The sequence below is a fragment of the Oryctolagus cuniculus genome, chromosome X (genome assembly GCF_964237555.1).
Source record: "Oryctolagus cuniculus chromosome X, mOryCun1.1, whole genome shotgun sequence".
Classification (NCBI taxonomy): domain Eukaryota; kingdom Metazoa; phylum Chordata; class Mammalia; order Lagomorpha; family Leporidae; genus Oryctolagus; species Oryctolagus cuniculus.
In genome coordinates this window covers 24,753,665-24,776,374 of record NC_091453.1, presented here as the reverse complement: position 1 = coordinate 24,776,374, position 22,710 = coordinate 24,753,665, and the positions used below count along the sequence as shown (strand labels likewise).

At 44.4% G+C, this 22,710-nt stretch overlaps 1 protein-coding gene across 1 annotated transcript in view; it reads right to left on the bottom strand.

Annotated features, from left to right (window-relative positions):
* Positions 1-4,723: 4,723 nt before the first annotated feature.
* TSPAN7 (tetraspanin 7) overlaps positions 4,724-22,710 on the bottom strand; it is a 120,828-nt gene continuing 102,841 nt past the window's right edge. Inside the window, exons 4-8 of the mRNA XM_017349860.3 lie at positions 21,667-21,762; positions 20,332-20,487; positions 13,759-13,842; positions 5,970-6,045; positions 4,724-5,727 (exon numbers count right to left, since the gene is read on the bottom strand). Of these exons, the coding sequence (XP_017205349.1) occupies positions 5,977-6,045; positions 13,759-13,842; positions 20,332-20,487; positions 21,667-21,762 (405 nt within the window). The 3' untranslated portion in view covers positions 4,724-5,727; positions 5,970-5,976. The remainder of the gene's footprint in view (positions 5,728-5,969; positions 6,046-13,758; positions 13,843-20,331; positions 20,488-21,666; positions 21,763-22,710) is intronic.

Genomic DNA, 22,710 nt, shown 5'->3' with positions numbered 1-22,710 from the left:
GCCATCGGATCAGCGTGGTGCGCCGGCCGCGGCGGCCATTGGAGCGTGAACCAACGGCAAAAGGAAGACCTTTGTCTCTCTCTCTCTCTCACTGTCCACTCTGCCTGTCAAAAATAAATAAATAAAATAAAAATATATAAAGCAAGGGGCTGGCACTTGGTGCAATAGCCAAGTCACTGCTTGGGACATCTGCATCTCATATTGAAGTGCCTGTGGTTCAAGTCCAGGCTACTACACTTCTGACTCAGCTTGCTGCTAATGTGCACCCTGGGAAACAGCAGATGATGGCTCAAGTACCTGAGTCCCTGCCACCCATATGGGGGACATGGATTGGATTCTGGGTACCTTATTTCAGCCCAGCCCAGCTCTGGCTGTTAGCCGGCATCTGTGGAGTGAACCAGTAGATGGAAGATTTCTCCCTTTCTGTCGGTGCCTGTCTCTGTCTCCATCTGTTTTTTTTTGTTTTTTTTTGGTTTTTTTTTTTTTTTTTTTTGACAGGCAGAGTGGACAGTGAAAGAGAGAGAGACAGAGAGAAAGGTCTTCCTTTACCGTTGGTTCACCCTCCAATGGCCGCCACGGCCTCCATCTGCCTTTCAAATCAAATGAAAATAGATAGCAAAATCCAACAGAAACTAGCAAATAAAACATAGGAGACTTTTAATAATACTTATAAAATTTACTATTTTAATGTATAGGTTTGTCCTAACCCTGCACTCAACAGTTAGAGAAAACACATACTTTTAAGCACACACAGAACAAGCATTGCTCACACACCAGGGTACAAAGCAAGTCAATAACAAAGCATTTTCATCATATAAACTAAGGTTCTTTATTTTTAAACAAAAAGGCAGCCCCCAAGCCCTCCTGTTTAGAAACTTTATTTAAAAAAAATGTTGGGAGGAAGCAAAGAGACAGAGAGACATAAAGAACTCCCATTAACTTGTCTACTCCTCAAATGCCTCTGACAGCAGGGCCTGGGCAGAAGCCCAAAGCTAGGATCTAGAAACCCAATCCAGGTCTCCCATATGGATGTCAAGGATCCAGCCACAAGAGCCATCGCCACTGCCTCCCAGGGAGGGCATTAGTGGGAAGCTGGAGTCAGGAGCCGGAGCTGGGAATCAAATCCAAGGTGTCTTAACTCGGGTCTTGACCACTAGGTCAAACACCACCTCATTTGGAAACCCTAAAAAACAATTCTCAATTTATGGTTCATTACATAAGTCCTAAAGGAAATTGCAAAGTGTCTAGAACTGAAAGATAATAAAATTTGCTAATCAAGACTGAAATGCCACAGAAGCTGCACTTAGTTCATGATTTTAAAAGATTAATAAGCTAAGAATCACAAAAGAAAAAAAAAAAAACAATGAAACCAAAATCAAATAGAAGGGCAAAAATTAATGAAACAGAAGACAAACAGGGAGGACCAAGCCAAAGACTGCTTCTTTGAAAAGACAGAAAATAAATTTCCAACACGAACGATAAAAAGAAAACAAATACTAGGAATTAAAAAGGGAACAAAAGTAGATGCCATCAAGTTTTCAAAAAGAAGCCATTACTATAATAATTTCATAAACTTGAAAGCGGAAGAAATGGACAATGTTCTAGAAAATATGAGACACAGAGGACTACTGCTATGGTCAGCTAGGATTGAAGTTATTGGGAAGAACATCACAGAAAAGGAGGTCTTTGAAGATGGAAGGCCTTGGGAGAAGGCACGCCAGATAGGGAAGATGAGAGAGAAGAAAGGAGTAAGGGACTCTGAAGTAAATGGGATAGACGTGAATGTGATTCTAGAACAATGTCCACTTGGTCTGGACATTACACTCACCCCAGGGGATCTTTCAAAAACAACAACCAAAAATTTTCAATGGTTAGGCCAAACCTCAGTAAATCAATCTCTGGGCTGGACTGTGATTACATTTCTCAAATAAGTTTTGTCTGGCGAGTTTTAACACTAATAATATATGCGAGCACTAAGAATAAAACTGTGGCTTTGTGTATTTTCTGTTACTGTAATCTCACATTTTTAATGACATGCTTTGATTATTTCCTTCTCCCAGCCCCAAATCACTGTATCTCTAGGCAATGTAAACTAATTGTATTAGAATAAACACAATACAAATAAAAGGCAAAGACCTAAAATCGATCAAAACTGTAGAATCAAACATTGTTCTTGCAGGGGAGAAATGCTTTTTCATCTTTTGGATTATCTGTGTCATTGCTTTCACCTCTCCTCAGAAGTGTAGTTAATCAAGAACTGAGTACACTTGAAAAGCCAAATCACAGACTAGGAGACAATATTTGCAGTACATACTTGCACACCCAAGGACTTTAATCCAGAATATACAAAGACTATTTACAAATCAATAACGTTAAAAACACACCTTATACAAGAGGATATCAAAATGGTCAGTGGAAAAATGCGAGTTCAATATTGTTAGTCCTAAGAAGGCAGATTAAAAGGGGAATGGCTAAAATAAAACAGACTGAGAACAAGTCTTAGTGAGGATGTGGAACCACTGGAACTTTGTCACATTGCTGGTGAGAGCACAAGTTAGTACTGCCACTGTGGGAAAACGTTAAGCGGTACCTTCTAATGCTAAACTTACCTTATTTCTGAGCAATTCCATACATGTATGTTTATGTCCACCAAAAAGCACATCCTGCAATGCTCACTGTGGCTCTATTCAAAGTAGCCCAGATCTGAAAAGCACCCCAATGTCCAGCAGTAGAATGGGTCCACCGTGCTCCAGTCACACAGCAGACTCCTGTGACAATGATGGTGAGACTCTGTTGTCATGTATCACATGACCGACTCCCAGAGGCATGATATTTAACGAAAGAAGGGACACGAAACAGTCCCTATGGCATGATTCTTTTTATGCAAAGTCCAAGAACAACAACAACAACAAAGACAATGTATGGTAAAATAATCCCGCATATTAGCTACTCCTAGATGTGTATGCATGTATGGTTACAGACTGGGAAGGGGTCTAAGAGGAACTTTGGGCTGCTGAAAAATTCTGTATCATATCGATGTGGCTGTTTGACTGATTTCTACAGCTGTGAAAGTTCAAGCTGCACGTGTAACATTTTGCACACTTTACCATATGTAAATGTTATACCTCAAGAAAAAAAGGGCACTTTATTTTGTATCTTTTAAATTTCATTTGAAGGCGGAATGAACATCAGACACAAGCCGCTAAGAGTTGAAACACGACTACTTTACAGTTTTGAAATGAAATCAACCTTGGCCCAAATGGTTCATATTAAAAGGCTGTAACGCTGAGATCTGAGTATATACATTTCTTACTGACCAACGTGTATGAACAAATACAGAGTTTGCAAAAAGGTGAACCGTAGGTTGGGATCTATTTAGGATTTTACAGAAAAGCCTCATTTCAACATATGATAAAAGAGAAATTTTAAAATAAAACATTGAAAAGTTTTGAGCCACATGTGTTTCCACAAAAGAGCTCTCCCTAATTCTCTAAAAACTGCTGACCTTTTCAAGAGGGAGTAGAAGGCGGCGTGGGCAGTGTGCCTTGTTAGCCTTACAGGATTTACCCCATTCAGAGTTCAGGCTAACAAACATAGAGATGGTCAGAATGCCTGCCATCTCATCCCAAGTACAGGTTGTTCTAGAAGGAAGGGAGACTGTATAAGATCCACTCATTTTTGTAACAGGTCAATTTATACTTTTACCAGTTTTTTTTTTTGGATGACTAATAAGAAGGAGAAAAAAAGATTACAGATAATATATTTTTCTGTGCTTAATATTAAAATGCTCTTTCAATTAAGTGTAAACATTCCATGCTTCAGTACAAATGGAAGCATTGGGACACCTGAATAGTACTATAGAATCTCTTTTCTAGATTGCATTTATTCACTCCAATCCAGAGAAAGAAGAAAGAAGGGAAGAATGCACATGCCTTAGAAATGAGAAAGGAAAGAATCGGTGTGCATTTCCTTTTCAAATGAAATCCAGCCTTTAAAAAAAAAAAACCTGCTGAAATCTATGGGTTTATTTTATGAATCTCGGGCCGGAGGATTTCAGAGACTTAAAACAACATGAGGGCTCTATTTCTGCAGCTAATACATTATATTAATAGTTCATGATAAATGAGTCCAGTTTCTGAAATGCCCACAATAAAAAAGCTAACCCTCCAGCTTTTAGGCTGCCTGATGCTATTTTTCTGGGTGTGGATGGAGTAGGAGCCTGGGTGGAGAGGAGTGTCCTGTGTCAAGTTGCCAGTCTCCAACCTTCCATGGAGCATGATGGATACAGGGATGATGGATACAGAAATACATGTTCCAAAGCTTTCATAATAATCAAAGAACAGAGCCGGCGCCGTGGCTCAATAGGCTAATCCTCCGCCTTGCGGCACCGGCACACCGGGTTCTAGTCCCGGTCAGGGCGCCGGATTCTGTCCCGGTTGCCCCTCTTCCAGGCCAGCTCTCTGCTATGGCCAGGGAGTGCAGTGGAGGATGGCCCAGGTGCTTGGGCCCTGCACCCCATGGGAGACCAGGAAAAGCACCTGGCTCCTGGCTCCTGCCATTGGATCAGCGCGGTGCACCGGCTGCAGTGGCGGCCATTGGAGGGTGAACCAACGGCAAAGGAAGACCTTTCTCTCTCTGTCTCTCTCTCTCACTGTCCACTCTGCCTGTCAAAAATTAAAAAAAAAAATAATAATAATCAAAGAACAGAATCAGAACACAGCCATTTGTAATTGCTCTATTTATTAATACATATATCACAAATGTTCACAATATCAATGCATTCTTGTTGGCATGCTAGACAGAGGCATTATTTTTAAGATCTTTTAAAAATATTTTGACTTTTGTTCCCCCTTCACACTCATTTTTAAACTGATCCGATGAGGTCTTCAATGTGTGTAATGTCAACGCAAGAAAAAAAAAATACAGAAGAAGTAAAATAACACAATTGCAATTAACTGGGGAAAACAAAAGTGATGTCATTGCCTTCACAGGAAGCAATAGTATAGCTTTGTAACAGGATTGTACAGGTTTCAACTGAGAGGCAAAGTTACACTCAACTGTCCCTACATACCCAGATATGGAACAATGAGAAAGGAGGCCACCCAATGCTCAGTGACAATGCCCGTCATGCATGACACATGCTCTCTCCTCCTCACGGGCAATTACTGATGTGTCGCTGTGTATGTCCTAGGTAGCCTAAAGAAGGTAGGAAACGGCCTTAGTAAAGGGAAAACCCAACCAAACAACATTAAGCCAAAAGAACAGGTAACTATTGTCTGCTTATCTATGTAAAAGTGTGTGGCATTTATCGACCACGGTGAGGGGCTTACAAGAGCCTGCCACACTACATGCAGGCCCCAAAAGGGCCAGTGATGGGTGCAATCACCAGTCACCTAGGATGAGCTGCAGGTGGACCAAGTACAAATGGAAGAGCTGGCACACACAGGGCCTCGGGGGTCGGGGGTGGGGGGTTCACTAGGACTAGCTGCAAGGGGATCTGGCTACACTCTGTGGCACAACAGGGCTTCACAAGATGGACACTACACATGATGAGTGCTGTAGGGTGAAGCAGAGACTGGGCTGGAGTGTCAGTTGCACGCAGGGATGGGGGTTAGGGTAGTAGGGCAAGTGGATTATGCACTGTGCTCTAACATTCTTTGGAAGTCTTTCGAAGATTTCTGCAGTTTCATTTTAAAACAGGTCTCTTTTTCCATCATTCTTGAAAGACTAAAAGAAAAATTAAAACATGTAATTCATCATTAGTAAGAATTAAAAAAAAAAAGGTAGCAGTACCAATCACACCTCCTCCCCAGCACCATGGAAAGGAGATTTTCACACGTGGACAAGTACCATAAAATCAGGTAGTTAAGTGGCCAGGCAGCATGCCTGCTCCTTCGAAGGGCAGCACGTGTTCCAATGGGGAACTCCCAAAATTAACACTCCCCTCCCCCGCAAACACTGCCACTCACCTTCTCCTTACACCATCTCATACTGATTGGCCGTGATGAACCGGGACAGACAGCAGGCCAGAAGCATGCCAATCAGCTGTTTCCAGGGAGAAAAAAACCAACAATGACAATCTCAGATCACTGGACTACCCCCTATTTTGAGCCATAAATGTAATTTTTAAATTTTATTTCAACGGAAAAAGAATCATTGACTATGTTTATGGATATGATGTGATCTTTCCATAGATGTACATCCCTCAATGTGAATTTTAACTACTGATGGTTTCTGGATATGAATATAGAAAGGGCAAGAGAGAAAAATATCAAATCTGATTTCATTTGTGAGATCTCTCACCGAAATACTGGGTGAGGGTCAACTGGAGGTTCTGGAATTAGTCATAACAGTCTAGCTCTAACTCTATCTGGCTATTTAAGAACAACTTTTGACATTGAAATAGCATTAAAAGTTGTTAATGCTAGGAGAGTAAAGAAGAAATTAAGTATCACAACTAGTGAGACATAAACTAACAGGGCTAAATTTAATTCAAAGCCATAGCACATGCATTTGGAAAACTTCTCAACCTAGCATGAGACTCCTGTCATACCGGGATGATAAAATACTAGTTCTTTCCTTGAGACAAGAATAAGACACTATGCTTAACTAGGTATACTTGCCAGTAAAGCGAAGAAGAAACACTTGTGAGAGGTACGAGAGGAAAGGGAGAGTGGGGCTTTAAATTCTCTGTCTCTCAGTCATGTGGATATCTCGGCCTAAGTGAGTCCATCTACCCTCAAGGCCCACCTCCTAGTTTTTCAGGGATCCCAACACAAAAGAGTATCTCCTTCCTCAGAAGACCCTAGTCCTCTACCTGTCTTAGTGCTTTACCCTAATCTATGGCACAGGTGAATCTGAAAGAAATGGTTGTGAGACCATCAAGACACCCCTAAACAACGTTGTTCTGCTCCTTAGAAGCCAAACTTCTCATTCATGAACCTGATGGATTAATATTCCTTGGACAGGAGCCCAACTGGGCACTTGAGCCTAGAGGCTGCCTTCTCTTGGCCAATGTAGTCCTTTCTCGTTATGGAATTGGGGTGGGAATGACCTTAAGATATAATCTGGTGCAGTGTCACTCACTCAGAGTGTGTCCCCAGGACCAAAAGCATCAACATCACCTGGGACCTCCTGGTTACAGAATACACATTCTCAGGACCCCCCCCCCCCCAAGACTTGATGAATCAGACACTCTGGGGTGCGGGACCAGCGGCTGGTGTTTCACAAGGCCTCCAGGGGGGAGGGACTCACTCATCCAGTCTACCTAGTTAGTCACTCTTATCTTACAGGTGAGATACCTGCAGCTACAGTGCCTCTCACTGTTGGTCATGGTGACACCTGAACTCCGTTCTCCTGGCTCTTAACCCACCTGTGCAAATTCCAGTCCCCAATTCTTATCTTGCTTTCCAAAATTAAAATTGTGCTGTGAAATATACAAACTGTAACCTCTTTCATATATATGAAAAAAAGACATCACCCTGTTGGACTCACCCTATCTCCTCCCTAGGCTCTAGTCAACATCATTTTGTGCCAGAAATAGTGTTATGCATTTGCCATCAAGTGGCCAAAAGTAGCATGGCTGCACCCTCCAGCATATTCTGCCAATTGAGAAACTAAAATCCTCCCTTGAGTACAAGGACTTTGAATGTTAGTCTATCCCTTTTTATTGGAACTGCCATTTTTCAGGACCAACAAGCACCAGAATATGTTAGATACTGCCAAAAAATCAGGTTCCAGCCAAAAGACAGAAATTAGAGATATAGAAGAATTCAGAATAACAAGTTATTGCATCTTTACATAAGCCTGTGCAATATTATAACCCTGATTTTCAAGATAACAGAATGGGTTGATAAGTGTAAACAGTATTTCCCAAAGCATGAAGCGCTTAAGGCTATACCCCATCTCCCCTCACCCAAAAGAATAGCCCCAGCTTTATCCTGCCTTCTACACAGGGAAGGGAAACAGGCCTCCAAAGGGCCTGGAGAAGAATTTCGGGCACATAATGAATCATCCCAGTAGGCAATGGGCCCTAGGGGAGGCCGTGCGGGGAATGAGGGTAAGGGGATGGATGGGTGGGATCTGTATTTCCTGATGAGCAACTTAAATACCATAGGCTCAAACCCTTTGCTATAAGAGAACACAATGCGTTTTGTTCAGGTGCTACCTGAGGCAGAAATGAGAACGACCTTTGACCTCCACATTTAGTATGGCAGACCAGGCGAGGACGCCAGAGGCAGAACCCTGGATCCATGGCAGCTGCTCAATCTCGAGCAAGCCAGTGAGCCCCTCCCTTCTGGAAACCAGCTCTGTCCTCTCCACTCGTGACCATAATAAGTGCACGAATGGGGCGCGGATCCCACCCAATGGGTTCCAAGTCTAGCAAAGCCCTGTGTTTGTAAACCTTGGCTACTCAACTGCAAAAAACAGAGGCCCAGAGAATACTCTACCTCCCACTAAGTGCACACACACACACACACACACACACATACACACACACAGCCAAACCAAGGTGCAAAGCAGTATTGCAGACCAAGCAACACAAGTGTCTGGGCACCGCATACTCCTGGCTTCCTGCTTCCAGCCCCTTTTGGGTGCCGGGAGGTAGGAAGAGAACATGCAGACAGACAGTACCTGCGTCAGAGTTCACGCGCCATGGCAAAGCCTGCGCAAGACAGCACAAGATCTGACAGAGCGCATGCGTGCAGAGAGAAGGCGAGTGCAAGACAGAGTGGCAGGAGAGCAAGAGCTCCTGTGGGAGACCACTCTGTGAGTGCACACGAGATGGCAGAGTGTGTACAGCAGAGCCCATGAGAGCAGCGAGTGTGGGGGAGGGCATGAGACAGGATACGGGAGCCAGCACGTGCAAAGTGCAATGCCGGAGAGCAGACGACAACACACAAGCACGTGAGACAGGACAGGGGGCCGCTGGCGTGCGCGCACCAGCAGGCAGCACAGGAGGTGTGAGACAGCACAGGGCTTGTGTTGGGGAGCAGAGCGCACGAGAGCACGTGACAGCAAGGCGGGCAGGGGTGCGAGTGCAGCAGAGAACGAGAGAGAGAGAGAGAGAGAGAGCGCGCGCACGCACGAGGGAGAAAGCAAGTGCGTTCCCCTACCCCCACGTGCTCGCGCAAGCTCTCTCTCCCGCAAGTCCTCCTGAGAGAAACAGTAGCTGCCAAAGACGCAGGGAAGAGGTATCCCACCACACTACACCCAACGCCGTGCTGTCATCAACAGGGCAGCAGGATCTCCGCATCAAGTCTTCACGGATGGGCTTTTCCTTGCCAGAACAAAGGCAACGAGCCTCTGCGGTGAGAAGTATGAAATAGCTGACAAAATCCTGCCATCCAAACAAGGCTTTTAAGTGAGCGAGGGCAGCTAACAGGAGACAAAGTTCTTTTTTTTTTTTTTTTTTTTTTTTTTTTTTTTATTTTTGACAGGCAGAGTGGACAGTGAGAGAGAGAGACAGAGAGAAAGGTCTTCCTTTGCCGTTGGTTCACCCTCCAATGGCCGCCGCTGCAGCCGGTGCACCGTGCTGATCCGATGGCAGGAGCCAGGATCCAGGTGCTTTTCCTGGTCTCCCATGGGGTGCAGGGCCCAAGCACCTGGGCCATCCTCCACTGCACTCCCTGGCCATAGCAGAGAGCTGGCCTGGAAGAGGGGCAACCGGGACAGAATCCGGCGCCCCGACCGGGACTAGAACCCGGTGTGCCGACGCCGCAAGGTGGAGGATTAGCCTATTGAGCCACGGCGCCGGCTGAGACAAAGTTCTTTTACAGCCCATCGAAAGGTGAGACTTGGCTCTCCTTGTACTTTATGCCGCCTTTCAGACTTATTTATTTACTTGAGCAGGGAGAGACAGAACTTCCATCTGCTGCTTCATTCTCCAAATGGCTGCAATATCCAGAGCTGGGCCAAGCGGAAGCCAGGAGCCTGGAACTCCATCTGATCTCTCAGGTGGGTGGCAGCGGCCAAAGTCCTTGGGTCATCGTCTGCTGCTTTCCCAGCCACCAAAGCAGGAAGCTGGATCAGAAGCAGAACAGCTGGGACTTGAACGAGCACTCTCATATGAGATGCTGGTGTCACAAGAAGTGGCTTAACCCACGGTATCACAATGCCAGCCCCTTTATACCACTTTTAATCTTTGCAGCAATAAACGTGCAATGCTAATTTCTTCCAAGGAGGTCACAAGAGCAGGTGAAGAGGAGGGCAAGAAGAAGGTGGAGGGAAGGGGAGGGAAAGTGAGAGGAAAAATGAGCTCTGAACAGAGCCAAGGCACAGGCGTAGGCAAGTCAAGCCACAGGCCACACAACTGGTTCATCAACAGCAGCCAGCATCTGCTACGTTTTACTAGGACATTGCCTCTTTGATTTCTGAACGCATGTAGCCAAAGCTTTGCTTCCAGGTCACTGGCCCGGATCAGTAGAGCTCATTCTTCCTCAAGAGCCATCTGGCAAGTGGCAACCACTGTTCCCAGGAGGCCCTGGATCTACTGGCATCTGGACGCCAACTTCAGCTTCCAGGAACCCTGAGGTTGCTGGCACCATAAACACGTGCAGTTTCTAGTTCGTCTGCCCAGGTAAGGCCAGCACGGCTATTCCTCTCACTGCCCCAAGCAGAACAAAGCAGATCCCAAGTCTGTGCCATGCTGGTCCTGCCTGGCCAAGTGAGAGAGTGGCACCAGCTCTTTAACACCACTGGGATTTGTGTTTTGTTGTCTCATTCCAACAATGATGTGGTACCTCGATGAAACCTAAACTCACTGCTGACAGTTCCTGCACTGCGGTTTCTTGGGGCCAAATCTCCTGTCTCACTGCCCCAGAGGTCACAGAGCATACACAACCTCCAGATCAGGGATTTCTTTAAGAGAGCAGACCGATTCAGGCTCATTAGGCAAGATAAACATTTGTCCAAGTATGAATTGCTTCCCAGGGATGTGAGAGAGAGGAGTGGAGGAGAGCTACTCAGCAGACCCTTCAGCACCTGCAGAATGACACAGTTACCTTCTGTCATCTCACTAGCGGAAGTAAGATCCTCCTCCCCACCACACCAACGCACATGGCCACAAGGGAATATTCTTGGATGAGAAGATACTTTGACATTCTAGGCTCTTTGAGGCTCTCTTCTCCTCACATACAGTCCTGACTTCATGTCCCTTTAGGGCTTTAAGAAAGCTATTAGTGGAGCCTTCAGCAATACTTTTGCCTCCAAGGGGACAGTCCTCCTCAAATGCCAAACATAAACCCTTTGGGTTTTAACAACCTGATGCTACATGGAAATGTATTCAGTGAACAGTATGTTCAAGGCTGTCGAGTGCATCCTGTCCATTTCCATCAGTCAGGAGGTTTGGGATCCTCTAAAATGGAACCCCAGCAATGACAGAGATGTCACTCAGTGTTATTATTGAAATATTATAGAAAATTTTGAAATGTCTCTGGGGATTGAATTAATTGGCATTGTTCATCACCCCACTGTGATTTGTCTGTGTGTTGATGTGTTAATGGTTTAATTCACTTCATGGCTGAAAAAAAAATGAAGCATGGTAAAGAGAATTTTGCAATGGCAACAAGAGGAGCTGGCATTGTGGCATAGCAGGTTAAGTCACCACCTGCAACGCTGGAATCCCATATGGGTGCCAGTTCAAGTCCTGGCTGCTCCACTTCCAATGCAGTTCCCTGCTGGTAACCTGGGAAGAATAGCAAATGATGGCCCAAGTGCTTGGGCCCTTGTACCCATTTTTGAGACCCGGATAAAGCTCCTGGCTTTGGCCAGGCCCAGCCCTGCCAATTTCAGCCATCTGAGGAATGAACCAGCAAATGCAAGATCAATCTCTCTCTGTGTCTCTCCTCCTCTCCCTATAACTGACTTTCAAATAAATTAAAAGAAGACACTGCAACAAGAAACACACTTGTCTTCCAAGTCCACATGCACTTGCGGGATGCAATGTCACACAGATTGGGGGAAGATAAGCTATTCTGCATTTCTAAGGCTAAAGTCTCTATTTCGAACAATTTCTTTCTTTTTTCTTTTTCTTTTTTTTTTTGACAGGCAGAGTTAGAGAGAGAGAGACAGAAAGGTCTTCTTTTTCCGTTGGTTCACCCCCAAATGGCTGCTGCAGCTGGCACATTGCGCCAATCCAAGGCCAGGAGCCAGGTGCTTCCTCCTGGTCTCTCATGCGGGTGCAGGGGCCCAAGCACTTGGGCCATCCTCCACTGCACTCCCAGGCCACAGCAGAGAGCTGGCCTGGAAGAGGAGCAACCAGGACAGAATCCAATGCCCCAACTGGGACTAGAACCCAGGGTGCCGGTGCCGCAAGCGGAAGATTAGCCAAATGAGCCACGGTGCCGGCCTACAACAATTTCTAAGGCTAAGGTTCTATTCTTTGATCTAAGTGATGGTCACACAGGTATATTCATTTTATGAGCACTTATTAAGCTGCAACTTAAAATTTATGCACTTCTCCACAGATTCCATATCTCAATACAGAAGTCTTAGAAGCGAGCAAATGTGAATAAAACTGAAAGAACATCTACATTGCTGGGTACACTGGAAGGGGTGAGAGGCATGGAGGGAAAGAGCCGGTGTGGAACCAGGGGCTGTGAAAACGCTGCAACAACACTACTCGGGCCTTCTTTGAAAAATGATCTGTTGTTCTGAAGAAAGTCTGAGTTAGACAAAAAGAACGTTTGGATGTGGTCACTAAGCACACAGGTCAGTCCTTCTATTCAAAGCAATATTCTAACAAGGTCAGGACATTTGGCTGGGAGATGAGAAGCCCGTGGGATGGTAGCCTGCCCCAATGGAGGTAGGCTCAATTTCAGATTTAGCTGAACATTGGTTCCATCCTTGAGTATATGTGGTTCACTTAATTTGCGTAAATTGGGGGGTAGCATTGTGGTACAGTGGATTAAGCCGCTTCCTACAGCAACAGCATCCCATATTAGAGTGCCAGTTCAAGTACTGGCTGCTCTACTTCCTATCCAGCTCCCTGCTAATGTGCCTGGGAAAGCAGCAGAAGATGGCCCAAGTGTCATCTTGGATGGCATGGGAGACCAGGATAGAGTTCCAGGATCCTGGCTGTTGCAGCCATTTGGGGAGTGAACCAGTAGCTAGATCCCTCTCTTTCAAACTCTATCTTTCAAATAAATAAATCTTAAAAGAATTATGTAACGATTTCTCTCATCATTATTAGAAAGAAGGGATGGGGATAAAGGAATATAAAATTCAATACACAAAAATTTGGTTTCCTCTTTTAAAACAGAATTGTCAAGCCTAGAGATTAAAGTAATGATCACAAGGTGAAGTTTGTTAAATTTAGGCTTTATGCTAAGGGAGCAATTTCATGCGAAATCCATAAGAACTAAGAACAAAGAAGGGACTGGTCAATCAGGGAAAATAAGCTTTGCCCAGATCCAGATCAGCCATTTGATGTTTTGAGTTGTTTATGCTCCAATTAAGCCAGCACGTTGTTCAGTTAACCTCCATTTGACCTACAGAAACAGCAAGTTGTTTTTCTGGGGCTAGTCATTAGTTGAACTGTAACTGATATTCCCTTGATGACAAAACTTCATTTAAGTTGAAAAAGGAAAATCAATGAACAGATGACCTGAGGACTAACGAGCAAGGAGCCCTGACCCCATCTATCAGCCTTTCCCAAGGCACAGGAAAACTGGATGAGAATGTGAAGGCCTGAGGAGAGAAGCAGAGTAGAAAGGAGGTGACCGACTAGACCAGGCTTTGCACAATTCCGTAGGCTACCTGGGAGAACGCGATTCCGAATGCCACTCCAGCGATGATCCCCATGTTAGTCTCCATGAAACTGGTCACCAGATCATAGCAACCCTGGGAACAGAGAAGTACAGTCAGGGAGATGTGTTTTGCCCAGGCCAGGCAGGGCTATATGCATTTGCAACACTCCCACATATTCTGCAATTTTAATTCAGCAAGTACAAAGGTAACTCATCCCAAGGACTTACTAGCATTCATTTTGAACGAAACAGTACTAACAAAAAAGTCAAACATATAAAAAAGTATAAAGTGCAACAAATCCCCATATGACCCTTCCCCTAACATCATAACATATGGCCAATCTTGTTTCACTGAAACCTCCCAGACTGGGGCTGGCATGGTGGTGTAGCAGGTAAAGTTGCCGCCTGCAGTGCCAGCATCCCATATGGGTTCCGATTTGAGTCCTGGCTGCTCCAATTCCGATCCAGCTCTCTTCCATGGCCTAGGAAAGCAGTGGAAGATGGCCCAGGTCCTTGGGCCACTGCACCCATGTGGGAGACCTGGAAGAAGCTCCTGGCTCCTAGTTTCAGACGGGCACAGCTCTGGCCATTGCAGCCATCTGGGGAGTGGACCAGGGAATGGAAGACCTCTCTCTCTGCCTCTGCCTCTCTGTAACTCTGCCTTTCCAATAAATAAATAAATCTTTTTAAAAAAAAAAAAAAACCTCCCAGACTCCCATTCCCAGCTGGATAAATGTAAAGCGAATATTGGACATATAATTTCATCCACAAATGTTTCAGTAGTAGCATTCAATTTAGCCAGAAATCTCTAAGATCTACCCAAGTAGGCTGGAACAGATGAGAAGGCATTCCAAAACCTTAAACAGGAAATCTTAGCATCATAGTAACTAGCATTTTGACAATGAATGACAAAATCTTGAATAAATAGAGTGAAATCATGTGATTAGAGAGAGGTGCTTGAATACTTGCCAACTTTATCCAGTTGCAGAGCTCTTCCTAAATAGAAGAGTTTTTTTGGTTTTTCTGTTTTTTTTTTTTTTTTTTCTTTTTCTTTTTTAAATAGGGAAAACCTAAGTTCTGGAGTCAACTTTTACAAAAATTCACTAACCTTCAAGAAATTTACTTTCCCTTCCTGGGTGTCGATTAACTTTATCCATAAAATGAAGAGCATTTCCTTTTAACATATCATGAAACCTTTCAATGTCAAGACCAAAAGTAATCATTATTGCCAATTGCAATGTCACTTTAAGACTGATAAAATGAATTACCTGTCTTGAAGATGAGTGATCAGGCTGCAGTTCAGCAACATTGGCAAGCATTTGGTTTTTATTATTCTTGGTCACACTTTTATAAACCTAATCCAGGTGGGAAACACCAAATTTTGTGTTTCACCGATAACACAAAGGCAAAAGCTGACTCTTTCTGTTAAACCCTGACTCTTAGGTCAAACAAAAGGGGCAGGAGTCAAAGGGTATATGCCCGTGTCCATGTGTGTATTTGTATGGAAATGGCCAAATCAACCTAGATTCCTGAATTGATTTATTCAGCTAGGAAGATATGACCTTTTTCCAGTTTTCTGAAAAAGAGTTTTCATGTAAATGTATAAAGTCTATGAAAAATGAAGACATTAATTTAATAAACAGGGTAAAGGTTGTTCTTGTTTACCAAGAAAGGCACACTAAGTTGTAATAACACCTGAAGAACAACAAAAATCCCAGTGCATCTCCCATCATTAAATTCTACAGGTAACAATTTGCCATCCTCATAGCTTGTAAAAACTGTGCCAGGCTGTATCTTAGACACTTCCAGTCTGTTTGCAGAGAAAAGGGTTCATTAACTTAGCAGCACTGCTATGGCACATGTTTTCAGTGCAATTGACAAACTCCTTAGTTATCAGATGCAAATTTGAAGGCCAGGGTGCAGGCGGCAAAGGAAACACATTATTGCTCATGGCAAGTTTCCAAATTTGATTCTTTACAAGTAGAAGCTTGCTGCTTTCACTTGTACTAGTGAAACTCTATCACGGTATTTTTCAAAAGATAGTAGAATGGAGAGGAGTCTAGATTAGGAAGAAGTCTGAGGTGGAAGAGAAGTGAATATTTTTCCTTGATACTTTTTTCCCACCTTAGTGTAATATTAATACAAAGAGGACAGACTCAATGTAGTTCATAGATGTAATTCTAAGAATGTCATGATATTCCCTTCACCCATCCCTTCCCTACTTTCTTTCTTTCTTTCCTTCCTTCCCCCCTTCCCTCCTTTCTTATTAGTTTTTGAGATAACATATTTTAATTAACATTAATGTCAAGGACTTAATGCTCTACAAATAAACAGATCAACAAGTAAAAAGTAAACAGACCCTAGCTCAGCGGTTATATAGGCAAGGGTTATAAACAATAGTGAAACGGCAAGATTTTTTAACAAATATCTGAAACGCATCAAGAAAAGGGTTTTTTATTATTCATCTTGAGATGATTTTTTCACATGCAGTTGAAAGAACCTATCCTCCTATGGTAACATCCTTCAAAACTGTAGATGGGGTGGGAGTTTGGTTCAGTGGTTAAGACTCTGCTGGGGATGCCCACATCCCATATGGGAGTAACTGGGTTTCAGTCCTGGCTTTTCTGCTTCCAACTCTAGCTTCCTGCCAAAGCACACCCTGGGTAGCAGTAGGTGATAAGTCAAGTATCTGGGTCCTGGCCTCTCACATGGGAGACCCAGATTGAGTTCCAGGCTACTAGCTTCCACCTGATCCAGCCCTGGCTGTTGCAGGCATCTGGGGAGTGAGGCAATATATTTCAGGCAGGATATCGAACGATGGTATAGTCAAGGTTCAGAACATTAGCATCACCACAAGGGTCCCTCCCGCTGCCCTTTCAGAACCACAACCCTCTCCGTGTTGGGAGTAGCTATAGCCTTTAGCCACGTGTTGCTGTGCTGGCCACCAGCAGTGAAGACTCCATGCAGGAAAGAGGTCCAGCACCAGAGTGAGGTCAGCTCGAAAGAAGGAAACACAGGCTCCGTAGTACAACGCAGAGAGAAGCAAGGTGGGCCATGTTCGTACTTGGAAAAACTAAATAGTCTGGCGTATTCTTTTTCTCTGAGCTTCAATTCCACACCTAAGCCGAATATACTGTTCTAAAGTATGATTTCTACTCTAATTTAGCAGATCTTAGAGTCACTGACACTTTGTTTTTTAATAAGACCACACCAACCAGTAAGAAAAACTAGAAAAATAAAATAACTACCTGTCAGTAATACATCTGTGGCAAAAGAATTTTTTCTAAACCTTCCTCCACAATGGGTGACTCTTGAATGCGCAGCATTGCATCACGTGGGAGCTTGTTAAACATGAAGAACCTGAGGTCCCAATGCAGACCTACTGAGTCAGGAGCCATCAAATGTTAAAGAAGTTTAACAAGCTCCCTAGGTGTTTCCCATGCCCGTTAAAGTTTGAGAAGCACTCTTCCATAGGAAAAGACTCATCACTATTCTCTCCAAATAGGAAGGCAAATCATGCCAGTGACGGTATTACTTAAAATGAGAAGATGAAAATGATACAGCCTTTTTTAATGAGATCAATGTCAACATAAAGGTTTTCCACTTCTGCCTTTTCCTCTCTCATTCACCACGTGGACCCACCAGTTCATTTTCCAGATCTCAGCACAGCTCTGCAGACTGCAAGAACTGCTTTGGTAATACAACCGCGGGCCATGTTGGCTTTCAGCCTTGAGATCACCACTACACTCTGATCTACCTACCCACAGAATTCTCTCTCAATTTCCTAATATGAAAGCCTGGTTGTCAGGTGTGAGATCAACCTACAGAGACTTGCTAAGTCTCCTAGGAAACACCCCAAAACAGAACCTTGAATTTGCTCACTCTCTCAGCATGTCTAAATCAGCACAGTCACCAATGGAAAACACCTGCAAGTGGTAGGCCTTCGCTATCAGGAGTAACAGGCTAGTTCCAGACAGCTTCTGGGAAGAGGTCTCTCTGTAGCTGCCAACCAGAACCACTCCTTCTTCCCCTTTTCTCTTTACAAATTGGCAAGAGAATCCTACGGAGAGAGACTCAGCCAATACTATTATTCGCCAACCGAACCAGCAGACATCTCACCATCCTGCAGGCTAAACCAAAACAAAACCATCCCAAAAACCAAACAGTAAATATCCTGTTAAACTGTTCACACCTCTTTCCCGCTGTCTCCCAGTAATCGGTACAATGTAGGTTCCCCAGGCTGCCAGGGAGGAGCCAAGAATCATCTTTCTTTGCTATTGGATTGTAGGGCTCAAAACACCAAAATATCAACAGGGATTATGCATGTATTCCTCATCACGGGATCGTGTGAAACTGGAATGTGAGAGCAGAAAAGCCTGCTGGGAGCCAGGAGTCAGTAGCGGGGAGAATAGCATTTTTGAGCATCGACTACTACTGTCTGCCCCATCCCATCGCCTACCTTTGGTAGATGAGATGTCTGAGACTCAGTGCTCACGTGGGCACTACATGAGAATGTCTAATGGAGCTCGTAGACAACTTTCAGTTTCCACCCAGTTTTGTCTCTTTTGAGAGAATCAAGTTGGAGAGGATATGGGAAATGAGCTAAAAGTTAAACATGTCTTCTAAGGATTTAAGGTGCTCAAGAAAATATAAAGTGGGACTGTAGCGGAGAAGTGGAGAATGAAATTGTGTGGGTTAATAACGAAATGAAAAAAACGCTACTTTGTCTTTCCCTTACCTTTCCCTTACCCTATAGGGATTATAACTGCAATAATGGTTAGAATATGCCTCCAAACTTGCTTTTATATACCAACAAAATATCCTTCCTAAAGGACCTGCTGCATCATTCTAATAAAACACACAGTATGTCATGGTAGCAGACAAACTTCACCAGCATCACAGCTACATGTACATTACATTAATGCAATGTAATGTTAAGTAGAAGAAACACCTATCATGCCCTTAATCTGTGCCAGGTACTGTGCTTTAGATATTCGCTCTCATTCAACCCTCATATCAACTACCAGGGGCAGGAACTATTATTATTATGGGCAAGGCAAGACTGAAAAAGGTAAAGTGACTTCACCCAAATCACACAACCAGTCAGTGACTCAGCGAGAGTTTGAACAGGAGTCTGACTTCAGAGTCTCAGCTCTTGACTTCCTGTTGCTCAACTTTCCAAACAAGGAGGCAGTATGAGTGAAAAGGAAATACCTTTAGCAGAAGTTGGTGGGTGCTGCTTTTATGAATGGCTTTCTGACTATCTGTTATGCCAAAGATCTTGTTCCCATTTATCAGCTATTGCCTTCCATAAATCAGAGAATCCACCGCATGCCAGGTCTGCTTGGCACTTCATAAAATGGCAGCATAATGACACATATGGGTGCTCAGTGGGGATGTCCATGAAAAAACCAGAAGTCGCTTTATTAACTAATGAGAAGTGAAGGAGGCCTCAAAGTTGGGTTCATAAGAAAATTCCGATAGAAACAGATGTTCTCTTAGCTAAGACAAGAAGCTGTCAGTACTGAATCACACTAATAGCAAAGTAATAAGCCTCAAAGTAGATAATGAGCTTCCAGAATGGCAACAGCACCTTGCAGCAGCTCCATTACAAATACCCATATTATATCCGCAACATACAGAAACCATCTCTTAACATTCTGATCCGCAGACAACAGCTCTCTTCCCCTTTATGAATTAATCAGCAGTTGGCCAGGAATACACAGACTTTTGAAGAGATCGAAAGAACAGAATTTTTTACCTTAGTGAGAGGAAAAAAAAATTTACCCATTGGCTGAATAGCCACAGGCAAACTCAGCAATGGCATCTTCCCCTCCCTTTTGCTTCACCAAAACGTTATTTTCTATGTGGCATTTCTCTAAGCAGTTAAGAACACGGATAGCCTTCACATGCAGTTGTATCGTGTCTTCAACATAGTCTTTGTCAAGTGGAGTATACAATTGATTTTCCTTTCCTCTGACAACTGAAACCTCATTTTCCTTATTTCCACTCGGTACTAACTTTCAGATTTCTTTTAGCCATCTTTTTTTTTCCCCTCTCTCATTTCTTTGAGAGTCAGGAAGTTGACAGTGAATTGAATTGGAGTTGGTGATTTCCTTTCCTATGGCAGTGAATTCCCTAAAAGAAAGGCCACCCTCCTAGCAGAAGCATATGCTGTCTGTCAACTCTACTCCCCTTTTCCTGCCAAAGGACTGGCATCCAGCTGCGAGTAATTTCATGTTTAGATGGAATGCTAAGCAGAAGAAAGACACCCAGAAAGAAAAAAGCCAACGTTCTCTGTCTGAAACAAGCGTCGGGGTTAACAGGAACCACTTGCCAAACCTTCCTAACCGTGCCTGGTTGATTCTTGCTGCACGAGGCGGACGCAAAGCCGATCTGAATCACAGCTGTCTCTGGTAGACGAGAGCAGTCTCAAGTGCCTCTCCCAGGCAGTCAAGGATCACAAGAGAAGATTCTCGATCCCTATTTCTAACCCATTTGTCCTAATTCCACAGAAACAAAAAAAAAACACTCTCCCAAGTATTCACCGCTGGCCCCATCAGGGCTGGGAGGAAGCAGGTACCTTCTGGTTAACTTTGGTGGCGGCCACGGTCAGGTTGTGCAGATCCTGGGCATTACAGTCGGTTTCGTTCATGCAGCAACTCGGGGGGATGCCATGCTCCAGGAAGTAGGGGCTGGTGCTCCAGTTGGTGTAGTTCTGCACACCACAGCAGCTCAGCTATTAACAGGGAAAGGAAAAGCATCAAAGAGTGGAGTATCAAAGCCCATCTCACTCACTGACGTGCAACTTTTAAGAGAAAAATAGGTCAACTCCCTAAGATACTATGCACGGGTGAGTAAAGGCAAACTGAACCTCCACTAACAATTACACTCACTCCCACGTCCACTGGAACTCAAACAGGGCCGTTAGTCCTGGATTACCCATCTGATGGCTTTCTTACATCTCCAAAAGGCAAAACCATGCTTCCCCGTCCTAGCTGCGTATCAGCATCACCAGTGTGAGTTAGGTGCTGTTAAAGATATAGGTGTGCTTGTCAACGAAATCATGACTGTGGGGGGAACAGAGGCAAATAATGGTTTCACAAGCCTCAGTGGTTTAGAAAAAGATGCACAAAGAAGAAGAAAGATGGCGCTCGGGTTGGAAACTACAGCCCAGCAGCCGCCTGTTTTTGTAAATAAACTTTTATTGAGACACAGCCATGTCTATTTGTTTATATGGTGTCTGTGGCTGATTTGGTGCTATGGTGGCAGGGTTGAGCAGTTGTGACACAGTGTGAATGGCCCTCAAAGCCCAGGATATGTACCCTTTGTGCAATTACAAAAGACACTTGCTGACCCCCCTGATGTGGAGAATATTAAAGCAAATGGAAAAAAATATATAATTAACTGGTGAATCTGTGCCAACAGTATATAGTTCCTGTAGTATTCTTGGGATTTTTCTCTATGAATTTGACATTTTATCAAATACATTACAGAATTAAAAATATGGCTGGTGGAATAAAACAAACAACACGGAAGAAAACAAAACCCAAAGCCAGGAACCTCCTCCGCAGGTGGTCCTGATGGGTGGTCAGGTGGAGCAGCAACGGCCACCACCCTAAGGCACTCCGGCCAGGAAACCTGTCTTCCTTTTCCTTAACATCTTCTACAAAGTACCAGATAGCCCATGCCACTCACACACTTGAGCACCTCAGTTACTTCTAAATCCACTCTCTGCCCCCACTACGTTGCCCCAGTTCACCCAAGCTCTCTGCCCAATCCAAAGACACTGATTCCAGAAAGCCACCCTTTGGGAGCATAAGATCCACAGCATATGCTACTGGCACAATCTAGGCGCAGGTGTAAGCCCAGTCCCTGCAAGCAGCTCCCATCCTGATCGTCTGTCCCCGGGACTTACGCTGCGCTGCACATGGTCCACTGCCCGGCTCCTCTCGTCGTTGCCATTGTAATTCTGCATGGCATCCGTGTAAGTCCTCAGGAAGGTGTCCTTGATCTATGGAAGGCCAGTAGAGACATGGTTTCAATCTGCGGCAGCTGAGATGACTCGGTCTCATACCAACTTCTACCCCAACACCACATCTTCTCTAGGTCTCTGAATCAATGTAGGCCAGTGAGGGGATGGAGACCCCGACTGGCGAGGCAAAAGAGCTCGGAAAATTCGCCAAGGGAATGATTAATTCAGGGAAAGCACAAGTTCTCTTGACTCCCCGTGCAGAAGTCTGGCCTGTTAAATGACCCACTAGGGTGACTAGTTGGCTTTGGAAAGGGCTATGAGGGGAACTGCCACACCTCAGGCCTGAGTTTGCCAGTTATTTTGTTTGAACTGATCATGCCCATGTTTCTTTCCATAACTTTCTCTGCCATCACACAGAAGACTGGTTAAAGATAAGCCATGATGGGGGACAGGAAGACTGATGGTTTGGTCAAAAGCTGATCCCTTCTGGACCACACAAGAATGGAGCAAACCAGGGCTGACGCTGGTGCATAAACGGGTAAAGCTGCCGCCTGAGGTGCCAGCACCCATATGGGTGCTGGTTCAAGTCCTGGCTGCTCTACTTCCAATCCAGCTCTCTGCTGTGGCCTGGGACAGTAGAAGATGGTCTAAGTCTTTGGGCTCTTGTACCCACGTGGGAAGACCCGGAGGAGACTCCTGGCTTCGGATCGGCACATCTCCAGCCATTGCAGCCAACTGGGGAATGAACCAGTGGAATGGAGGACCTCTCTCTCTCTCTCTCCCCCTCTCTTTCTGCCTCTCCTTCTCTCTCTGTGCAACTCTGACTTTCAAATAAATAAAATAATTCTTGGAAAAAAAATAATAATGGAGCAAACCAACATTCACTTACCTGTCTTTATTGGGGGGGGGGGGGGTCTGAAGGAAAAGATTTTTTCTTGTTAATAAAGGGTTAACAAATCTTGGGGTAACTTTCAATTTCTGTTCCAC